Genomic DNA, 25715 nt, shown 5'->3' on the forward strand with positions numbered 1-25715 from the left:
ATTAGTAAAAGGTAGGCTATGACTGTCAAAAATTTGATAGTTGGAACGTTAACTATTTATTTGTATTGTTCTGACAGTTTTCTTTACCAGTTTGTACATTGTAGGAAATAATGGTAGATGTAGGATTTACTAATGATCCGTTCAACAATTATATTACACTTGCCGTAAATAAGAATAAGATTTAAAAAATCATCATTGGTAAATCGTTAATTTACCATTATTTACTTTGAAATACAAACTGATAAAAGAACGTTCTAACTATCAAATGTTTGACAGCCATGGATAGATAGAACCCTTTATAGATAGATCCGTTTATTGACAATTTTTACGTAGTAAACACTACATGTCATGTCAAAATATAAATAAGTCACTCATGTATACATAGAAAATAGCTAAGATATAATACAAGAAGACATAATATAACATACAGTGAAAAATAGAAATATAAAAATAAAAAGAAACAATTCAGTTAGGTGTAAAATAATTTTTAATAAAAATGACAACACTAGGAGCTCAAACAAACAAATTCCTGTATACTATAGAAACAGTGTTCCAGCAAGAAGTGTTTTGGTAATTTATAAAATTATTTAGAATTTATTGCTTTAATATCAATATTTTTGTCCAGGTTTAAAAAACAATTATACAGATTATAATCTATCGTATTAAATTGTGTAACACACAATCTGGAATATGGTATAATGGTATGGTATAATAATATGACTTTTGTTTCGTTCAATATTTCTTCTACTTTTGTTGCCTATTAGTTTCGAATATTGGCGATTATTCTGGCTATAATTATTTTATCAACAGATGCTTTAAATAGATTAATTGTTGTTGTAGAGAACCATTTTCTCAGTTTTTTTAACCATGATATTCTTCTTCTCCCAATTCCTTGCTTTCCAAATACTTTGCCTTGAAGGATTATTTTCAGTAATCTGTATTTAGTGCCATTTCTCATTATGTGTCCGAGATATTCTAATTTTCTCCTTTTAATCGTATACATCACCATGTCCGTCCATGATATATTTAGGATTCTTCTGTATAGCCACACCTCAAAGGCTTTAAGTTTTATCTCCATGGCTTCAGTGAGTGTCCAGGATTTAACTCCATAGTATAAAATCAAAAAGATATAACATCATAGGAGCCTCACTTTTATCTGCAGATTAAGGTTGTGGCTTTTAAAGAGTTTGGATATGCTGTTGAATGCACTCCTAGCCTTCTCTATTCTACATTTTTCATCTTGTGAGTGATCCCGTTGTTCGTTTACTATTATTCCAAGATAGGTATACTGTTTTACTCAGTTTACTGGTGTATTCTTGATAAGCAGTTGGACGTCTCTAATTTTATTTTTGCTGATGAACATAAATTTATTTTTTGATGTGCTTACTTCAAATCTTTCACTTCCTGCATTTATTGTGGTTATTAGTTGCTGTAAACTGTTTAAACTGTCTGCAAAAATAACGGTGTCATCTGCGTAGCAGCTGTTGTTTAGGCGTTCTCCATTTAAAAGGATTCTATGTTCGCAATTGTCCAAGGCTTCACTGAATATTTCCTCTGAATATAGGTTGAATAATGTATATGTCAAAGTATAAGTTAATGAAATATCTTAAAAGTGGTTAGATTTAGGTATAGGAAATACAAATTTTAAACGAATTGGCTTAAAAAATACAGCGGAAAATGTAACTAAATACAGGGTATTCTATGTAAAGTAAGCAGCTTATAAATGGCTTAAATTTTGCATGTTGGTAGCTAAGTTTAAAACACGTTGTATAAAATATCAATAAGTTAGATACTAGCCTTGTTATTAATGGAGATATCGTTATACAATATAGACTACGATTTTTTCAAAATTTTGAAAAAAATCGAAATATTTCGAAATTACTTTATCTTTGGTATAGGACATTGTGCACAAATTTTATCTTCCTCCTCCTCCTAAGTGCCTTCTCTGTTGAGGTTGGTGATCAATATGGCAAATTTCTTTCTGTTCTGGGCTTGATGAATTAATTCATTTCCTCTTGTGTGGGTCCAATCTCTGATGTTTCGTAGCCAAGATTTTTTCTTTCGTCCTATGTCCCTTTTACCTTCAATCTTGCCTTCTAATATGACCAGGAGCTACTCAAATTCCCTATGGCGCATTATGTATCCTAGATATGACGTCTTTCTAATTTTGATAGTATTGACCAGATGAGGGCGTGTGTTCATTGCTCTCAGTACTTCTTCATTCGTAGTTCTGCTGGTCCAATACTGTTTTAATGTCCAAGTCTCACAGCCATATAGTAATAGAGACTGCACATAACACTTTAGTGTTCTCAATCTTATTGAGACTGATAGCTTGGGGTTACAGAGAATTTTACGCATATTCATGAAACCAGATCTTGCTATTTCAATGCGTCTTCTAATCTCTTTTGAGTGGTCTAGTTGACTATTTAGTTCTCTGCCCAGGTATATGAAGCTTTGGGAACTCTAAAGGGTGATACCATTTATTTGTATGTTAGGTGTAACTTGTTCATGGGGGTTTTTGTGGAATACCAGAATTTCGGTTTTAGAGAAGTTTATGTCCAAGCCTAGCCTGTGACTTTCTTCTGATAATATGTTCATCAATATTTTTAGTTGGTCTTCTGTTTCTGCTAATACTACGGTGTCATCGGTATATCCTATATTGTTAATGATGATTTCATTGGCTTTGGCACCTCAATATTAGGTTTTATTTAAACTAAGTTGACGTCTACTTGCGACACATTCAGGAAAACATTATATTTGAACTCAGCATCATCCAAAACCTACACCTTCGAATATTCACATTTTTAACATAACTGTATACACCATTATTGGTAATAAAAACTTACCACGCCTCACCCTGTATATTTAATTGTGTTTTTACTATAATCTGTATATTTTATTTGGATTGATTTCAGGTATACAGTCCCCTTACAATTGAATAATAAAAAAGTTTAAAATTACGCTAAAGAAAGAATAAATTAATCAGCAAAAATTGATTTAGATTGATGACTTGATCAGAATGAGATGCTTGTTAGATTTAAGACTTTTTTCCATTTTAATACTAAAACATATTTTAATGCTACAGGAGCGTTTGTGATCTCTCTGTTTAGTAGCTGCCACTGTTTTATTGCTTTTTCTCTTTGGAATGAAATATTTCCTAATGTATTTTTTGTGGTTCAATGAATATTTATTTGATTTTTTCAACTTCTAAATTGAGTTTTCAGAATTGGATTTTATGATAAGGTCAAAAAAGAATTCTGCAATCAAACGATTTTTTTATATAATATGTGGACTGTGAGATGATTTTTGGTTACAAGAAGTATGAATTTATTATTAAATGATTTAAAAAAAAATAAATATCGACGTCTGATCCTTAGATAGAATAATCAAAAAATCAAGGAGATAAATTGTTTGAATAAACATGGAATACCAACAGTAATATCTTATAAACTTATAAAGAATATATTATTAGTGGTTGGCTATATACCATAGTTTCAAAAAAACTACAAGAAAGTGTTATTGGTGTATTAAATAATAAATTAATAATGAAAATATTTAAAAAAATTACAAAATTTTAAAACGTTTTTGATTTTAACAGAACATGTACATGTACATTTTTTGAACTTAAAATTCACGTAACTATCTAACGGCTATTAAACTACCTAGTAGGTTGGTATAGTTGTAGTAGGACATATAGTAGAACGCTCAGATTTGTAGGTTTTGATAGTTCTGCTTTAAGATATTGGTAGGTGCTGGTTGTTCTGATTATTAAATATGTAATTAAAAACATTTATTTTTTACTTAGGTACATAATGGTAAAGCAAGACGTATCGTATGTAATTAATTTTGACCATTTTTTCATTTACATTTCACCTTAATGGGACCCTCCCTCTTACTACATGCTTGCCTTGAAAACTGATGTAATAATATTGATGATATGATATGAATAATATTAAACGTATACAGTAAATTTTTAAATTCCGCACAAAATGCCATTTGGTCCAGTAAACTAACTACGCCATCTAAAGAAGAAATCAGAACTACCACCATTTGACATTTCAATCGTATTTTGTTCTTTAAACGATACGTTTAATTAATAATACTGTATTAATTACATTTTAATTTAATTAATAATTAATTTTAATAATATTTTTAAGGTAAAATTTAATACAAAATAATTTAAAGTTTTATGTTAGTATAAATTTAAAATTCTAGCCACACCTAGGAAAGAAACCTGAACATATAAACAGAGATAAAATAAATTAAAATTATCTGACATATAAAATATAAAATATTTATTTGCCAAATAAAGTACTGAATAAAAATTTATCTGGAAAATAAATTGTGTTTATTGTAGTTCATTATTATATTTTAGGTTATCGCGAAATCAAAAATGTAACCTAAATATTGTTTTTTCGTGTAGGTTGGAGATATGTGTATTGACAGATTTAATGAAATTGGAGAGTATGATCAGTGTGATGTTTAATGTTTATAAACTTAGTACGAGAACATAATATTTGATGTAGAATAGAACATTTTAATTTTTGTAATGATAAAGACTTTATAAAAGGTTAGGATTAAGTAAACCGACAGTGATTTATATTCTAAGAAAATATTGTAAATAGTTGTTGATAAATGATTATAAAAGTAAGTGTATACATATTTTCATTTACTTAAAAAATGTACTATGGAGATAATAGAAATGGATTCTTACAAGGAAGTTCTGATTATAAAGTAAAGATATTTTTAAGAAGTCCACTAAACAATCCAATTTCTATAATAAATTTCATATTAGAACCGGATATACAACCAAACTTTTTATGTATGGAAGACAAGGTTTAGGTATTTCATCTAGTGGAAGTGGCTGTAAAGTTGAAAAGATTCAACCGTTCCAATCTACAGCAATATTCTACGAGTATAACCTAGCGAGAGATCAATATTATGATCATTTTAAAGATGAATTACTAAATGAAGACATTAGTAAACTTTTTAAAGTTGAAGATGTTTGAGCTATTCTTATATAATAGTTTAGTGTTATGGAAAAACCTGAGAATAATCATTAAACATGTATTATTTTTTTATTCGTTATTAAATTTATCTTTACATAATTTAATTTATTCCTGCCACCACAAATCTCTGGGCCAAAATTAACCGGCCACCTTAAAAATGGGTAATTTTTGATAGCTTATATCTCCTAAACCTGTTTTTCGATTTAAGTGATTTTTTTAATATTATATAGCCTTATTCCTTGACAACGTCTTTATAATAATATTGTTGTTAAACATGTAAATTTTCATTGTATACCAGGTAAACGAATCAAACTGTGTTTTTTCTTAAAGTTTGCATCACCCTGTGGAATATTCTAGCATTTGTAGAATACTGAAATTAAATCGTAACTATAGCCTCATGTTTTCTTAACATTTTGTTTTTTTATTGATTTGCTTATGTTGGATAATACAAAAGTTAGGTAGTTTAACAACTAGCCATGTTTTTGATCAATACAGACGATTAACTCACGAGCAAAATTAACCCCACCACCTTTATTATTGTTTTGTTTACATTACCTGTGACAATTTGTTTCCTAAATTTGTGTCATCGAAGAATTTTTGACATATAGTCGTTGTACGACATTATTGCAAATCTGTTTTCGTGTTAATAACAATTCTTGAACAATTTGTAATTAAAATTAAATTTGTAATTTAAATTAACAATTAAAATTGTAATTTTATATCACTGTGAGCGAATATTGTTTTTGGTTGAAATTTTAGTGCTTATTTATTGTTTGTGATTTTAAAAATGCCACTCGTTCCAACTGATGCTGCTAGAGCAGTAGCTTTAGTTGATGCTGATTACAGTCAACGCCATACCGCTGGTATACTCGATGTACCCAGAACTACGGTACAAGATGCCATCAGACGATTTCGGGAGACAGGATCGTACAACCGCAGGCCAGGTCGAGTCCGAAAACGATGCACCTCAGTTCGAGATTGTCAGCACTCAGCACCTCATTGTCACTAAAGTATTGAGAAATGGCTTTTGCACCGCTCCTAAAGCTCGTAGGTCTCTTCTTGAGGTGAGAAACGTTAGTGTAAGTAATCAAACGATTAGAAGAAGACTGTCAGAAATAACGCCAACGTGTCTATAGGCGTCAAAATGAAAGGTTTGCTGCATGCGCTATAACCGAAATAGTGGCTTACCGAGGATGGTCAATTATGATTTGGGGAGGTAATTCTTACGAACCGCGTACTGATCTTGCTGTGTTCGGTAAAGGCAGTGTGAATGACCAAGTATACTTGCAAGAAGTTCTCTAAGACCATGTCATGCCTTTTGCATCATTCATTGGTGATAACTTCAGACTAAGACATGACAATGCACGTTACCATACAGCAAGATCTACCCGTGAGTACCTTAATGAGGTCGGGATTTAAGTTCTACTATGGCCAGAACACAGTCCCGATCTTAACCCAATTGAGGATATCTGGGATAACCTCAAAAGATAGGTAAGAGCAAGAGTACTAGTTCCTGTATCCTTTGAAGAGCTGAAGACAACTGCGGTAGATGAGTGGCCCAATATCCACGATCTGATATCCAGGATATCATGAATGGATTGTCAAACCGGCTCCAAGAAGTCCTAAGGGCTAGAGGCGGCAACACCTTTATTGATACCCAATTTTTTTTCAATTAGACTTTGATTTCCAAAATATTGTTAATGAATGTGATGTGAATGGCAATGTGAATTTTCTTCAAATATTTTTTTCATTGGATTTTTACTGTAACAAATGACTTTTTTTTCAAAAAGATTATATTTTCTTTTCCGCGGAAATAAAAATTGATAAAAAACATGTCTAGTTGTTAAAGCACCTAACTTTTGTATTATCCAACATAAGCGAATCAATCAAAAAATAAAATGTTAAGAAAACATGAGGCTATAGTAACGATTTAATTTCACTATTCTACAAATGCTAGAATATTCCACAGGGTGATGCAAACTTTAAGAAAAAAACACAGTTTGATTCGTTTACTTGGTATACAATGAAAATTTACCTATTTGGCAACAATATTATTATAAAGATGTTGTCAAGGAATAAGGCTATAACATATTAAAAAAACACTTAAATCGGACAACAGGTTTAGGAGATATAAGATATCAAAAATCATCAATTTTTAAGGTGGCCGGTTAATTTTGGCTCAGAGTGTATATAATTAAAAGAGATATTAAAACATTTTAGTGATTTCTTTGACAACTAATTAAATATTGGAGTGTTCCGAAATAAATTTTACATTTATCATATAGATAAGTAACCGCAACATAATTTGACGTGAAAAGAGGGGTACATTTTATTTTATAAATAAATCTCTTTAGTTCAGATAACTATCTGTCAGATAAGACAATTTACCTGGAGGTGAAAAAAGTTTTTTTTTTAGTTAATTTTTAATTCTTTTGAAAATTTTGTTGATTCTAAAAAATTAGCTGCGAATTTTGTGATCGATCAGAAATATAATACAAAACTTGAGCTTTTGCAACAAATAAATTACCAAACTATAATTACGCTAGTTTTATACGTAGGTCGATTTCATTAAAGGACTTTACGCAAAAATTTAGTGACTCTCCAAAAGTGACCTTTTTGTTATGAAAGTTGTTTAACAGATTAAAATATTATTTTGTTGACGTTCTAGCCTTAAATAGGAGAAAGACAAAAAAATTAAGTAGAGTTATTGTAGATGCAATTGATTAGATGCCCCGTCGCATTGTGAACGGGCAGAATCACTAGTACTTAATAAGGAATCACATAAAATATTTAGACACTTAATTCATTATCTCACTTTATAATATATTTATTTCCACCAATAATTTAAAAATTCCCTATTTTTTGCCAGTTTCCTAGGTTATTTTAGATATGGAAGACCGTGGCCAGTCTCCGCAGTTTCGGTATTTTTAAATGTATGCATTCACGTGTTTGATTTGAAAACAACTAATTATCGAATACATTTGTAGCTTAGTTGCAATTTGACATAATCAAAATTGATAAAATTGTTTTCTTCTGAGCGACACGTTGTGCTGCAACTTACCCCGCTTCGGAGCAAGTTGTCGCAGGGTCAGGGCCATCAAACTGTTAAGAAATACAAAAAGAAGATATTATCTAATAAACAATAAGTTATTTATCGTTATTTAAGGGCGACAATTTTGGTCTTTTATAAAAGTATAATTTTATCTCCAGCACAATATAAATAAAATTAACACACCACCTTAACAATGGGACATTTTTGATGTCTCAAATTTCTTAAACCTGTTGGCCGATTTGAGTGTTTTTTTTTAATGTTATAGCCTTACTCTTTAAAAATATTGCTTTAATAAGATTATAGCTAGACAGGTAAATTGTCATTGTATACTGGGTGCACCAATCAGAGGGTTCCTTTTCTGTGGTGCAAAGTTTGCTACACCCTGTGAAATATTCTAGCATTTATAAAATACTAAAATTGAAACCCAACTATAGGCTGAGCTTTTCTTAATATTTTCTTTTGCTTTATTTGCTTATCTTGGATAATAAAAAAGTTAGGTCCTTTAACAACTTATCATATTTTTAATTAATAAATGCTCATTTTCTGCTTAGTTTACTAACCAAGCCTAGAGTAGCCTATGAGAAATTAACAATTTCACAGACGTCCAACAGTCAAAAAGTGTTTGCTTTGTTGTGAAAATTAGTTGATTTATTATTTAAAGTTTCAATTAAGTGCGGAATTTTTTTTGTTGTTTGGTGAAAGCCAAACGCGCTACAAGGAATTTGATCGTGATGAGTGTGTTCAAGCAGTGACCTTATATAGTGTTGGCCTTAGCTACCATGCTATCGATCAGAGGTTCGCTTTAGAAAAATACAGCTGAAAAATACAAAAAAAATTATACCTCGAATTACTACGGTTGTTCAAGACCGTTTTATTAGATTATGCGCGTTAAGAGAACGATTTACCACGTCAAGGAATCTTTTAACGGAACTTAGTGCGGCTCATATTATCCTACCCGGCAGTGACACCGTAAGAAGACGTCTTGTAGAATATGACTTGCATATTTAAAAACCAGCTACAGGCCCAGCAATAACTGAAAACTAACACAAAGCTAGATTGCAATTTGCCAGAGAACACGTAAACTGGAATAATGACGACTGGAAAGATGAATCTAGATTTTGTCTCTATAGTTCCGATCTACATTTAAGACTAATCCGATGACCAAATGAGCTTTACGCCCAGTGCAATATACGTAGAACGACTTTATTTAATGGAGGGTCTATAATGCTTTGGGAAGGAATTTCTTTAACAGCTCGGACAGATCATGTTCATTTAACTGGAAGTTTTTTAACAGTGAAAGGTACATAACTGGTGTTTTATCTGAGCATGTTGTACCTTTTGCTCCTTATATTTGTACTATTTTTTGTAATACACGATAATGCAAGACCTCACGTTGCACGAACTGTAACCACATACAACAACCATTTACAACAGGTAAATCTTTGAAATTTGAATTTTCCACCGCATAGTCCAAATCTTAACCCGATCAAACATTTGTGGGAGATAATTAGTAGAATACTACGATGGCATTTGCTGGATACGATGAAATCGTACAAGATGTAGAGACAGTAGCTCCCAAGATTTGAAATGATATTGATCAAGACCAAATAGCAAACCTTATTTCGAGTATGTCTATGTAAAGCCATCATTAGAAGTGAAGGCGAAAACACACGCTACTGACGCGTATTGTATTAATTTATTTTTGTTACTTTAATGATGTAACGATTATTTTGCCTACCACATACGGTATTACTATGGGGTTGCAAATTGGAAACAGAAATTATTGGGGTCGAGATAGGGCAGGCAAAACAAACCGAAACGTTGCGAACGGCCACTCAGGGTTTATTTGGAGAACTGGGTCGTGGATAAGTGAATGACAAGGGGGTTGGATTGGGGCAACTACAAAAATGAAACAAAGGGGTACTTATATGAATCTCCTGGAACAAAACACAACACAAGAAGGTTCTCAAGCTATGTAACATGGACGCCTCTTTGAGGAATCTTCCTTCCGGATGAAAGAAAACACAAAAGAGGTTAGGAGCTTTTTTTAAATAAATAAACAAAATGGTTTAGGGAAAAAAATTAAATATTTATTACTGTCTCACCACAAACAGTTACAAAAGTAAATACAAAGTAACAAAGAAATACACTTACTATATTCTATCAGTTTCTAGCAGTTGGAGACACTACAAAGCTTACAATAATTGTTAATGTGCAACAATTTGTAGCAGAAACAAATTATTTCAGATAAATAAATATCTTTTTAAGTGTATTTACCAAATGTTAAAAAAAATAAAGCTAGCTGTCAGATGTCAATATTAAACTTCAAAACAGAACAAATAATATAAAATCTAGACGTAGACCACACCCTAGCATCTACAATTCTAATTATTACAACTTCTCAAATTGTTATGAAAGCAATTATTATTAGAAAATGTTTATTTAACACAAAAGTTACCTGGATTTCACTAAAATTTCTGGGGTTAGGAACTGGACCCACACTCTCTGCCACACGAACAGATTCATCTCCAAACTGGAAAAATATTCTGAAACGGAAAATGAGGCTGGAAGTTGTTCACTGAGGCGCAAAATTTGACACGGCTTCTAAAAAAAACTGGAATAGGTACAACTGGACACAATGGCAACATGTGGTTATCCTTGAGAAAGTTGTTGTAGACGACACAAATCTCTTAGATACTTAGAAATATAGAAACAGTGATTACTCTTTCAAAACTGACACATTACATTGAGTATAATACACTATTTTTAACAAAAAATTTTGCCGGTTTTTGACACCGACACTAACAGCGTCTTGACTGCTCAACGATTTTTCCAAACCTCACTTAAACTGTAACTACAAATTTAACTTAACACTGCTACACATTTTCCATGAAAAGGGACAATAAAACACAAAACATTTTAAATTTGACGTAATTGATGTAATTCTTAAAAACCATTCGCTTCCCGACATAACCTTCTCAGCGATCTAAGTGGATGTTTATTTGAAACGCAATATTAAGCGAAAAACGATTAAAGAAAATACCAAAGAATATGCGTCTGTTATATATTAAATGTGTAAAATGTGTTTAGATCAACTCGGCGACGCAAAAAGAATTAAAATCACTTTTTGGGTGTTTTAACGTATACGAGGGGATTTCAATATATACCACGGAATTTAAAAATGCTACAATGCTACAAGCTGTACTTCTTTGGTTATGCTAATAAAATCGTTTTTTATTATAAAAGTACATATCTCTTTTATTATCAAACATAAGCGAATAATTTAAGAAACAGAATATTAAGAAAGGGTATAGTTGAGTATTAATTCCAATATTTTATAAATGCTAGAATATTCCACAGGGTGTTCCAGCTTAAAGAGAAAACACAGTATTGTTGTTACACGCGGTATACAATGACCTTTACCTGTACAATAATATTATTGCAGTGATATTTTTATAGAATAAGGCTATAACATATTTAAAAAAAAACATTGAAATCGGTAAATAGGTTTATGAAATTCGAGACATCAAAAAGATCACAATTTTAAGGTGGTGCGTTAATTTTGCTGCTCAGTTTATATCTATCAAAGTTTATGATTTCATCCGAATCAATTTTTTGTGTAACGTATAAAAATACGTGAATAAAAATAATATGAGATCTGTGACAAATAAAAAAATTATAGACAAAAACCAAATTGAAATACTTAGTAAAAATTATTTGACCGAAAAATAATCTATTTTCATATATCTGTTTGCCTAAATATTATACTCATACAATATGCTGTTTATTAATTAATTTTATGAAATAAACGAATATTAATAATTCGAAATATAAATTCATTAGTAACTATTAATAAAAATAATAATTTTAAAAATTAAGTTCATGAAATAATTGATATTGTTTTATTTTACACTGACAAATTCATTTTATTAACTTTATTCTAACACAACAAAAAATATCAATTAAATACAATATATTATAATGAAACGTTTTTGTGTATTTAAACTAAATACATTGTTTGTTTCCAGGTGAATCTTGAGGAGAAAATGGACACAATGGCAGAATATTTCAATAAATATACCGAGAAAAATCTTCTGTATTTCCAGCAATAAATAAGTAGCATACCAACTACTGAATATTTGTACATTATTGCTCATAAATATTCAAATGTATACAAAGATGGCGGAAAACACCAACAACACCACCTTCGTAGCACCCACCAATTCATGGACCAACACGTCGATTATACAAATGGAACTGAATATGTCAAATATAGATTTCTTAAATATAACCTTGGAGATGCCTATAACATACGCAACTCCTCTCTATGGTTATCTCATGCCTATTTTGCTTGTGGTGACAATGGTAGCCAATACGCTTATTGTGATAGTACTGAGTAAAAGACACATGCGCACTCCGACCAACGTTGTCCTGATGGCTATGGCTTTATGCGATATGTTCACGTTGTTGGTACCGTCACCTTGGCTGATCTACATGTATACATTGGGGAACCACTACAAACCTTTGTTTCCGGCCAGCCTTTGTTATTCTTGGAATTTGATGCATGAGGTAAGTGTTTATTTTTGTTATTGATTGTTATTCTCCTATTCCGTTTTTATCAATGAAGACTGGTGATACCTACGAAAACAATCTTTTTATTTTCAGGAGTGTTAGTAATATTTTATTAAACTGTGTTTTATTTGTAATTAAATGTATTATATCGTATTTTGTATGAGAGAAAAATTTCGAAAGAGAGAAATTTTGTATAAAATTGAATATATATTCCCTTAATATTACGAGTATATAGAGTTAGTTTGTTCAGTGTAAAGTGCCTGCTTATAGTATTAAATGCGCTTCCAAAGTCAAATACAGTAGCGGCTACTTCTTGAGTTTTGTTGAAAGCATCGGAAATATGACTTTGGAGAATTACTATACTAAAAGTCACGTTGAGATGGCAGTGTACGGATATAGGATAACAGCGTTGCCAATTCTACTGCCATTGTAAGTTTTGCAACTTTTGTAAAATAAGCAGGGCCAAACTCACGGTAAACTAAGATATGTTTAGGTAAGCTAAAGTTGTTAATAGAAAATTCGTGAATGAAATAAATGGTAATAATTCCTAAAATGCTTTTATACATAATACCGCAGTTAATAGGAAAAAAAATATGAAAAATATTCTACAGGTTTTTTAATGTTCTAAACGGTAGATAAGGGATAACTGATGATAATTCCTTGAAGAATTACAGCCAATTTTGCTTTGTTTATTTTTTAAAGAAAGATGAAGTTTGGAAAAAATCATTTTTTTGCCTATTTTGTTCCTCGTGCATTTTAGGGAAAAATGTTTCAAATAAATGTTGCAGATCTTAAAGAGTTTTTTAATTTTTTAGTTTGTAAATTAAAATACATAAACAAATGACTGAGATAATTGCAAAAACCCCTAATTGAGGCCCCTAGAACACAAGGGTGTAAGTGCAGTTGCTTATCACTTAGCAACTGATATCTAACAACAGGCACGTACTTTTGGCTTCAAACTTTCTACATTAACAACAATAACACCATCAAAAATTACATGTCATTGAAAACATGCTGAAAACTGAAAAAGTGCTACCTAGGTTTTTAAATTTATATCGAACTTTGAACAAAGATTTTTCAAAACTTTGTTTTTGGCACTTACACCCCTTGTGTTCTAGGGGCCTCAATTGTGCACTAATTTATTAAATGTTCATAACTTTATTTTTTGCATAATGACGTCTAATATAACTACTTGAAATTATGTCGATTAATGAGTTATTTAAGTGTGCTACATTTCAACCAGATCAACTAAATATTTTATTACCTTTACTGAGAAAAGAATACTCCCGAAAAACAATTTTCAATCATCTTCATTTTCATAATCTAGTTCATCTTCAGAGTCATCGTTTAATGAAATTCTAATAGGTTCAATGTCATCTTGAATGTTGTCTACTGTCCAAAAATTATTCTCCAATTTTATAACATGGTTGACGTAATTTTTCCAATGTCCATTGTTCTGTACTTTATCATAACCTTCATAAATCCATGTTTTAACGTCGTTTTGTTTGAAACTTGAATTCTTAGAGGACACGTACCGTTTCACTTCACTCCACACCATTTCTATTGGGTTCAGTTCACAGTGATAAGGCGGAAGTCTTAAGATATGTACATCTACGCGGCATTGTTCGTCACTGTGATTCCTGTATTTTTCACCAATACAATCAATTTTGTATTTGTCATAAATATTTTTAAATACATTAGCAGTTTCCAGAAGTTCATTTTTTAAGTAATCTTCTTCAAAATAAATGTCCTTTTCATAGAGCCACTCCTTAATTTGACGTTTCACCCAATATTGTTTGGGAAAATTTAATTTCCTAGAGTGATAAGATGCATTGTCCAAGATAATGACATTCTTTTTATTTTTTGGGAGATTCGGTATTAACATCTCTTCAAACCATTTTTCAAATAGATCTCCGTCCATCTCTTCATGGTAATCTTCAGCACCTTTTTTGGCAAGAAAAGTGATGTCAGCACCTTCAACAAATCCGTCTTTGTTTCCTGCATGGACTAAAACAAATCTTGGTCCTTTTCCGGTCGGAGTTTTTAAACCTGTGGTAAGTCCATTTACGAAATGCCTGTCGGCTATTTTTTATTGTTGTATCTTGCCATACTTGCCCATTGGTTATTCCAGTATTAACCCATGATTCGTCCATATAAATGATATTGGCTCCTTCGTTCCTCAGTTTCTTTATTTCCCGGAGATAGTGACGCCTCCAAGCGACTATTTCTTGTTTTTCTATTAATATTGAATTTCTACCTTGTTTGCCATATATAAAACCCATGTCGTGCAATAGTCTTCTCAACGTACTCTTGGAAAAATTCGGAAAATGCTCCATTTGCTTAATTTTTTCTAGTACTACGTCAAGGGTTGGAGGAATATTGTCCATAAAAAAACCGTGCACTACTTGTCTTATTCTAGACCGAGTTGCTTCATCATATCTATTCTCACGACTATTCAAATAACCGGTTCTTTTTTTTCTTATAGGAGTTACGAGTGGACCATTTTTACTTTCACTTCTATATCGGAATATCGTTCGCTCAGAGACTCCAGTCATAGCAGAAACTTCCCGCACTATTGTTGATACACTTTTATCATTATTACTGTTTGATAAATAGTTAAAAACATTTAACACTATTTTTTTGCATTCACTATTTAACAAATTACCGTTTTTGAATTTTATTACACTCGCGGCCATTTTGACACTGACACGACACAAACGTCTGATATCAACTGAAAATTCTTTTAATGACTCTCAAGTATTTACCTGAATTTATAATTGCTGGCATTAGACAATAATTTTGAATTTATAAATAGGTATATTTTTTTAATTCTAAATTATTTTTTAATGTCTGTAACTGTAAATGCAGGTAGAGAAAGTGTGTCATTAAAATGACATTAAGATCAAAATCGGATTATACAAATAATTATTTCATTTCCACGAATTGTAAACAATTTTGAACAGAAGATATAATTCCGAAAAGACCAGATTTCCGAAATATAACTTTCTATTTTTAAAATACCAACAGAAAAATTATATAATTAAAAAAATGTAGTATTTTTCCGTTTCACATTCATAAATATTTCCGAAATTATAATTCTTTTATAGGAGCCGGCCCATAACGTACGATTGTAGGTACGATTAAAAACTGACAACAATGTAGTTATTTCTGGCATATAGAAAGTACAGGCCTATCTCTGGAACGCTGCCATCTGAATGTGAATTTATCTATAGATTGTCTTGAGTTGAGCGATTTCGTCGAAATCCTGACTTGTCTTTAGGAATTATGTTATATTTGTCAAAGAACCATATGTTTTCTGATATTCATTTTTTCAAGACTTTTCACATAGTGCAAGTGAGTGATATTGGTCTATAAGCACTGGGTGACGAGCGGGCTATGTTAGGCTTTTTAATGGGTATTATAATTGAGGTTCGCCACTGGTTCGGAAATTTATTGGATGACCAGATTAAATTGAACATTTCAAGAAGTTTAAGGTGACCTACTTTTTTTACAAAGATATAGGGAATAACGTCGGGGCCAGAAGCAGTGTTTTTAAGAGTGTTAATGACAGAAGTGAGATCTACGTAAGAGAATAGCGAATTCAGATATGTAATATCCTTAGTTGTTTCGGAAGAACACGGAGGAGTGGTGTGTATCAATGGTTCAAGTAAAGAAGAATTTATTTTGCTTTTAAATTTTGTATCGAAGTGTTTTGCCAGGGTTTCGCCAACCAATTTCTTTATTATCACTAATAACAATATTGTTTGAGATAAGAGTAGAAATTTTGGCGTTCGTTTTGATTCCTTGGATTCGCCGTATTTTCTCCAGGGTTCGGTAGGATTGGTATTTTTATTAATAAAAGATACATAGTTTCTCCAAGAGAATTTTTTTACTTTATTTTATAATGAACCGTGACTTTTCTCTAGTTTTTTTTAATATTGTGAGATTTTGTAAGTTATTATTTTTTTCGATAATTTTTAAGTGCCACCTTATGTTGTTCCATAGAAGTTTGGCATGATATATTCCATCAAGGAACTTTTTTTGTTTATGTGACATATTACTTGGCAGCTGAAAGTATGGTGTCCGTGAATAATGTTATATTAGTGTCAATATTGTCGGATAGTAAGAGAGAAGAAAGGGCGATATCTGTTTGGGATGTGTAACTTGCCCAATCAGCATTTTTTAGTCACCAGTAGGTTCTGGACAGAGTTTAGTTCAGTATTGAGGATATTAGATGATATGATGATAGGATAATAATTGCTGTCATAAAGGTCATTAGCGGCTTTACAGGTTGGTAAAGGTGCTGATTTGGGTTCACTAAAGCTAAAATCTATTGAACAGAATGTCCCAGAGGAAAAATTTGACTGTGTACTTGAACCTGTATTTAATATGCATGAGCTCGTACAGTTAATTACGTTTTCAATAGTTTTGCCTTTATTTGACGTATGATTGGATCTCCACATAGAATTATGAGCATTGAAATCGCTTACGAGAATGTATGGTGAGGGGAGCTGATAAATAAGGTCTAGAAGTTCTATTTCCTTTAGTAAGTGGCTGGGGGGAATATATACACCACACATAGTAAGTTTATTTGGGCGCCATGTGGTTATGACCATATCCTCCAGTTTGGTGGTGAGAGGGAGATGAGATGAAAATAGTTCACTGGAAATAAAAATTGAAGTCCCACCACTGGCTCTGTTGCAATTAGTTGGAATATAATGATAGTCTTCAAATTTTTTTCAGTTTAGGAAGTTTCTTGTAAACATATGATTTCAGGTTGTTTTTCGGCAACTAATTGGCTGGATTCTTTCCAAGCAAGGAAAAAATCCATCGTAATTCCATTGTATGATTTTAAAAGCGATTTTTAGTTAGAGTGAGATACGGGCGACTGTGAGGATTGATATGAACATTGAGAAATAGGAGCGTTGGAGCATTAGGATTAAGTTGTCGTTTTATTTTTTTTTGTAGTTTAGTAATGCGGTTTTTAAAAGACCTTTCCTTTGTTTTTGAATGGAGAAGTGATAAGTCGTTTAGTAACCCTTGAATGTAGGAAGCAAAGTTAAAGCTTCTTTAAGTGGATCTATGATACCGTATATAATTTCTAGAAAAGCTATAAACTAAGTTTCCGTAAGAGTAAGTTCCGATGGATTATTTTTGCAAATACCTTGAACTGCGTTTAGTGAACTAAGTATCAGTTTGTGTTCTTCTGTTATAATTGTTTTAGATTTTTACTTTTGGGCTTTACAGAGAATATTGTTTTTTACTAACAAGGGGGAAGGCATTTGGTTGTTAGTTGGATCCGGAGTAGCGTCCGAAGAAAGTTGAAAAGGAGTGCTTGTATATCGGTAGATATGGCTCTTTTTGCCTTTGAATTAAGGGTATGATGAATGGGAAAAATATTGAATGTTAAATATGTAAATAAATACTAAATATTTTACCAAAAAATATGTGTGTGTTAAAGATTTACAAATTTCAGCAAGAGCTTTGCTGCGGCTTTGCTTAATTGAGACACCGAATATTTATATGGTTATTTAATTTTTTATTACATTACAGTTATTTTACTAACCGTTTTCTTTTGAGTTTATCATTTTCAATGAAATACTGCTGTGTTGGTCTTAACTTGCTTTTATTTTTTATGATAAGTTCTTAATATTTTCTGGTGAAAATTCTCGTTATAACCGCTGACGCTTTTCCTTGCTAGACCCTGTTTTCTGTTTATTTTCTTAAATTATTATGCAATTTAGTCTAAATACGATTGATTGCATCTTTAAATCCTTCATTTTTTATTTTGGATTCTTTGATTACCATATATTTTATTATTCATTTCTTCTTCTTAACGTAGCTTTCCGAAAAGTCTACTTTATATTTTGTTTTAAATTATCGTTTCTTTCCGTATTTACTTCTTGCTTTAACTGTGCAATTTCCACAATAATTTATTTCAAGTTTAATTATCACTTACTTGCTTAATTTGATTATTTCCACGCCTTCATCAGTTATCGGCCCCAACGATTTTGTTAACCATATTCAGTGGATGATTATTCACTTTCATATTTTTTATTTTCTTGATTGTCATATTGGTTATTTATTATTCTCAAAAAAAAAACTGCCAATTGTTGTGATACCACGCAACCTATATGTTTTGTTGACAAATAATGACTATTAATTCAATAATAAAATAAAAAACTACTAATTTTTATTTTTACCGTAAATATCCCATACTCTAAAATTTGTGTAAAACCGGTCTCGTAGCACGGATTCACTGCTACACGTTTTTTTTTATAAAATTATTAATTATATTTAAAATCACGTAATATCCGCACCTTTTATACTTTCCTAACTGGAATAGTCTTGTTAAAAGCAAGACAAAGCAGCATACGAAATTTCATTACGATCAGAAAACTCTTTTCGGGTACCTATTCGCATTTTTTTAAAGTCATTATATTTTCAAAGGTTGTTAGCTTGATTTATTTCAATGTTTCTTAATTGGTTTTTCATTGGTTTGCAGATTTTCAGAGGTTGTGTGTCAAGAAAACAAGTATTCTGAATAGCCGCGTAAAGTACAAATGGTAAAACTAAAATCCTCCAATTAGACATTTTTATACGCTTATTTTATATATAGTATTTCTTTTAAATAAGTGATGGATTTAACTGTTACTTGATAAAAAATTCATTTAATCTAACAATAAAACACTGAAAACTTTTTTTTCAAAATTGACAAAAAATTTGTTATAATTTTTTATCACTACACCTGTTTGGGCAGAATGCCTTTCTCAAGTGATCAATTATTTTTGGTATACGTTTACACTCTATAGTATCACTCTACAGTCTCAAGCTGATCATTTATAATTCTTCTTATGCATATGGTTGTAGCTGTTCCGCCAGAAATTTTGTCAGTGGTTTTAAAAGAGATCCGATAGAACTAACTATTGGTCGCAATGACAATCGTGCCTTATGTACCTTGGGTAGGCCGTACAGTTTTGGACGACTTCTCTCTAGGTATGAGATGTAACTGATGTTCTTTCTTGATGTCTGAGGCTGTGATCTTGGCTGTTACTTACTACAGATATGTTGTGATAACCGACGAACTACAAGAAAACGAACAACTACCATTTTTAGATGTGTTATTAATAAAGAAGGCAGACGGGCGCATAGGACATACAGTATACCAAAAACCCACACACACCGATAGTTACCTACATGTCGATTCACGTTACCATTCCACATACTTAGATTCACAATAAACAGCGCAAATAAAAAACGGCTTTTCAACATATACCATTGAAAATGCTCATAATGCTCAAAAAATAATTAAGGATCGAACATAAGAGGAAAAACCTATTGCAAAATCCATTCTACCATATGTAAAGGGTACAACAAAGAAAATAGGGAAAGTGCTAAGAAAACACAAAATAGAAACAATATTTAATACTGACAGAAAAATCTCAACCATTTTACCAATCGAAAAAAAAATATCGTTAGAAAATCAAGGAGTATACGAGATTCCATGTGGGGACTGTGACAAATGGTACATCGAATAGACCAACCGAAGAATCAATGTTAGACGAGAAGAACTTCGAAATTTCATCGAAATTAGAGAAAAACGTCGTCCCTTGCCCAACATGTCTCAAGCACAGGACATACAATAAACCTGAACCAAACTACGATGTTAGCTAACATTAAAATTAAAAGAAAACGCGAAATCAGAGAATCAATAGAAATAGAAAAAAAATCCCACCCAAAAACAGTCTAAACCAAAGAAATGATGCTCAAAGGCTTCCAACAACATAGAAAATTAAAGAAAAAGTCCAAAATACATCAGACCACAAAACCGACTAGTAGGACCCCACCTACCTACACACAGGACCAATCATAGGAAGTCTTGCGTACATACACATATGCATATATATATATATATATATATATATATATATATATATATATATATATATATATATATATATATATATATATATATATATATGTATATATATATATATATATATATATATATATATATATGTATATATATAAATATATGTATATTATATACATATATGTATAAAAGTATATATATATATATATATACATATACTATACACACAACCAAACTTATATGGAATCACCCAGTGTTTCCGATTTTGTAAAGTATTAGTAAATTTTTTTAATGGAAAATGAACTACGTTTTATACTAAACCAGTTTACTTACTATCAAAAAAAAAACAATCAAAAAATGTTACAAATGCTTGAAATTAACAAAAACCATGTCATGGTTGACTTAACAAAGATACAGTCTTGTTGTTCATTTTAATAGTCAGTGTTGCCACCTCTAGCTCTAATACAAGCTTCAATGCGACGGGGAATGCTTCTAATCAAATCGTCAACTTGTTCTTGGGGTTAGTTTGCCCATTCTTCTAGAGCGGCTTGAATGAGCTGATATGCATTACTTGGATTATCCCTTCAAGCTCTAATCCTTCTTTTAATAATGTGCCACACATGCTCAATGGGATTAATATCTGGTGAGCAGGCAGTCCAGCTCAGAACAGTGACATCTTCAGTTTACAGAAGGTCTGTGGCAACTCTGCTGGTATGTGGAGGGGCATTATCGTGCATGAAAATAAAAATATTTCCCACTGCACCTCGCCACAGACTAACTATGGGTTCTACTACCAAATCAACATACCGACGACTTGTTAAACTTTGTCGTAAGGGACTCAGAGGTGTTTTTTCTCCCATCATAATACCTCCCCACAACATTACAGTTCCTCCTTTATATTTTGGAACGGATCTGGCAGTTTTTAGTCTAGCTTGTCTGCCTCGACCTCTTAAAACCCGAATTCGACGGCCATCTGATCTCAGGTCAATTCTAGTTTCATCTGAAAAAGGAAAATTTTGCCAATCTCCATTTGTCTAGTTCTGATGTTCCAGACACCAATTCAGCTGATCAATTTTGTTCTATCTGGATAAGTCGGGAACCCTCAACTGCCTCCTGCTAAATAAATTTTGGGAGCGAAGTCTCTTTCGTACTGTTTCAACTGAAATGTTAATACCTGTAGTCTGCAAAAGTTGCCTTTGGAGTTCTGGATGAAAAGAGGTTGGATTTCTTCTAGCTATTTGACCTAAAAACCGGTCTTGTCGATCACTAGTGTTCTACGACGACTTTCTCTAGGCCTGTTCTTGAGTGTACCCAATTCTAAAAATCTTACATATGTTTTGCACGCTCTGCGAGACGTGTAGCGTAGCTGAAATTTGCCTTTGTGACATTCCCTGCTCAACAAGAGCAACAATTCTTTCCCTCTGAACATCTGACAAACCTACGTAGGGCATATTACCTTTTTTTAACACAAACTTAACTTTACTCTGACGTCTCGGTTTTACAACTTGACACAAATAATAAAATTTTTCAATGTATACTTATCAAATTTTATCAATTATGAATCGTATTTCCAACAAAAACCTTTATGTCTTATCTCCAAAAAAAGTTGTCATATATTTCTTATTATTAGTAAGAATTACTGGGTAATTCCATATAAGTTTGGTTGTGTGTATACTATGAGCAGTATTGCTGGTTATCACAAGGTATTCCACTAGGCCTTAATGTAATCTCATATTCTAATAAGTTATGAAATTATTTTTTATTCAAATAACACATTTTTATTTTTTGCTTTTTACTGAGTACGTCCAATAAATAAGAAAAGGAAAAGATTTATCAGAAGAGTTAAACTAATTGGAAGCATCTGCTGTTCTTATTTAGTAAACCACTTTATTGCTTTAAAACTTCAAAGTTTTAATGAGGACAGATGATACAAACTTTTGACCAACTTTTAGTATTATAACCCTTATAAAAATTTTGATTGATGACAGCGTCAAGTTTAAAGTGTAATAAGTTTTTAGCTTTGTAACAAGTTTTTTTTATTCTTTGTAACTTTTTTGTAAAATTCGAAATATTAAATGTTGACTAAAATTAAGTCCTAAATATATATTGCACTAATAATACAATAGTGTAACTCAAAAAAGATGATTTTTCAGAATCAACAAAAAACTCATTTATCATTTCCTATTGCATGTAAAAAAAAATATTGCATAATATGTTTCTAATTAGTATTAAAGGAAGTTTTTTTTTATACTCTTAGTTAAATAAAAATACTGACAGTGAAGTTATTTAAAAATTTTGAGTTAACACTATATTGCTCTAAGCAAAATGTTCGAAATGAAATATTATTTTTAGTTATGACATTATTTATGAAATGTTTTGTGTTACTACAATTTGATTTACTATTTTTTTCTGCGGTTTACGTTAGTTTTTGGACTAAACAACATTTTTGGGTACTAATTCTCGGTATTTGTTTTTGATATTAATAAATAAATCAAGACTGTTTTTACTTAAGTTTATATTTTAATCAAACAAATTCAGATACAGATAACAAAATACAGTATTCTTGAACATTTTGTACCTAATCTACATATTTTATCAGAGACCATAGTAATCAGTTATATGGTCCACGAATAACTCATACAGGATTACCACAGGGGTCTGTATTAAGCCCAATTCTCTTTAACATATTTTCGGCAAGTATACATGACATTTTTGTTGATTCCATAAAATGTATACAGTACGCCGATGATATATGTATTTACTCCGTCCGTGATTCATATGACGATTGTGTGGAGGTCCTGGAACACATCATGAAACTAGTAGACAATTGGACTAAAGACCACGAACTTACTATATCCCCAGAAAAATCTGCCATTATGATATTTACAAGACATAGGTTACGTACGCCTGATAGTCTACACCTCTCAGGATATGATATACCCGTTGTCACTGAGTATAAATATCTTGGTATAATCCTAGACCCCAAATTACTATGGTCTAAACATGTCCAATATGTAAAAAAAGATGTGAGAAAGGCATTAATCTCCTTAAATGTGTCACTTGCAGGAAATGGGGTGCTGATCCCAAAGTTGCATTGATGTTTTACAGGACCTACGTGCGATCAATTTTGAATTACGGATGTGTGTTATACGGATCAGCAAGTAAAACACATTTACTAAAAATAAATCATATTCAGTTTAAAAGTTTGAGATTAACTTTGGGTGCTATGAAATCAACACCATGCCCCCTGTTACTTGCTGCTGAAAGTAATGAAATGCCATTAGAAAATCGTAGAAATTTATAAGCAACAAAATATGTATTAAAATTAAGGTCTAGAACAAGCGGCCTACTAAGTATGCTGTATGAATTATCCATACAAAATCTAGTAAACAATTATTGGAGAATAAAAAATTCACCACCATTAGCAGATGCCTTTTTGGAAACTAATGATTTACCGGTTACACTTTCAACAAATTATATTAAACCATCTTATAAATTAGAATTTAATACAATCTTGAAAAAATTAAATATTATATTTCCGAAATATTCAGATTCACATCGAATAAATAACAAGCTGTTGAACTCCATATTGAGTGAATATACTAATAAAACTATAATTTACACAGATGGCTCTAAACTGAACGATGGGAAAGTAGGGTCTGCAGTGTATATTCCTTCCAAAAACAAATCACTTAAAATAAAGCTTAATCCACATTGCTCTATTTACACTGCAGAAGCGGTAGCTATTAGGAAAGCTCTGGATTGGCTAGAGCACGCAAATTTGCAAGATGCTGTGATCATCTCAGACTCTAAGTCAATTCTTAGTGGACTTAATAATACTGAGTTAAACCATAAAACATGTAAGCTGATATGTGACATTAAACAAAAAATGAGAAACAAAGATATAACATTTATTTGGGCAAAAAGTCACTCCGGGATAAAAGGTAATGAAATAGTAGACGAGCTCGCTAAGGATTCTACTCATTCAGGTATACAAGAACATATTTACACAGTATCAGACCTAATTAATTTTTATAATAAAAAAATAAATTTTAACTGGCAAGACAGATGGAAAATATTGGCGAATACTTCAAATAATCATTATTACAAGATCCATCCTACGTTACCATCCCTAACAGAATTACCGCACATATTCCGTTATAATATATCTAAACGATTAGCAGCAACTATTACAATATTAAAAACTAGTCACGGTGCTGTTCCTGCTCACCTGGCTAGATTAAACATTATAGAACCAGGAAAGTGTTTATGCGATAATATTTCCCAGTGTGATGTTAATCACATCCTGTTTGGATGTATTAAAAATAAAGCACTCTCATCTACGTTTTATGAAAACCTAGTTAAAAGTAATGTGCAACTTCCAGTAAACATAACCCACCTACTGTCATTGAATCAGAAATCCATATACGAACTCATATGTAATCACTTATATGCATCCGGATATATAATATAAATTTAGTACAATCAAGTTTTTAATTGATAAACATAACATAAATCATTTAAAAATCTGTGGCAAAAGGACTAGTTTCCATGCCAAACACACTATCATCATCATCATCATAATCTACATATTTAACAAAATAAACCTTCCAAAAAAAGAACACAAAATCTAGTCATATTTAAGTAATTTGTAGTCAATTAAAAAGACATAAGGTACTTAAAAAAAAACAAATTATTCAAACTTAGTTTGAATCATTATAAAAATAAATAATTACTGATTACACTTAAATACAATTTTAATGTTTAATTGGTCAAAGCCTTATAGCAAGCTTCACGATAACTCCTGGGTATTACATTTTTGTCAAGTAATTCCTTTAAGTTCCTTTTCTTATCTTGAGTTAAAGGTATGCCGCTTGTGTACTCTCGTGTCAAACCATTGGCAAATAACGAAGTCTGATTTTCAGTTCGTTGTAAGCTACGTACGAAAACTTTTTGATAGTCTTCATCTTCGTAACAGTTCTTATAAAAGAAAGTAAATGGAACACGAAACACCTTAATGTCATACCATTTTATTTTGTCTTTCTCCTCGTTAACATTTAAATTGTTACCCTACTCTTCTTGAAGTATTTTCGGATTGTAAAATTTTTATGAGATACACTGGACCAGATTTTACAAAACGCTTTACTTGCTTTTCTATAACGCTATGCACATTGTCACCCTCGTTTTGAGAGTGACCACAAATCAGAAA

The 25715-nt window shown here is 31.4% G+C and overlaps 1 protein-coding gene across 2 annotated transcripts in view; it reads left to right on the forward strand.

Moving 5' to 3' along the window:
• SPR (G protein-coupled sex peptide receptor) overlaps nt 1-25715 on the forward strand; it is a 1160093-nt gene that overhangs the window by 871219 nt on the left and 263159 nt on the right. For both annotated transcript variants that reach the window (XM_072519558.1, XM_072519552.1), the window contains one exon: nt 12090-12630. In XM_072519558.1, the coding sequence (XP_072375659.1) occupies nt 12229-12630 (402 nt within the window). In that variant the 5' untranslated portion in view covers nt 12090-12228. The remainder of the gene's footprint in view (nt 1-12089; nt 12631-25715) is intronic.

This window comes from Diabrotica undecimpunctata, chromosome 1 (genome assembly GCF_040954645.1).
Source record: "Diabrotica undecimpunctata isolate CICGRU chromosome 1, icDiaUnde3, whole genome shotgun sequence".
NCBI lineage: Eukaryota > Metazoa > Arthropoda > Insecta > Coleoptera > Chrysomelidae > Diabrotica > Diabrotica undecimpunctata.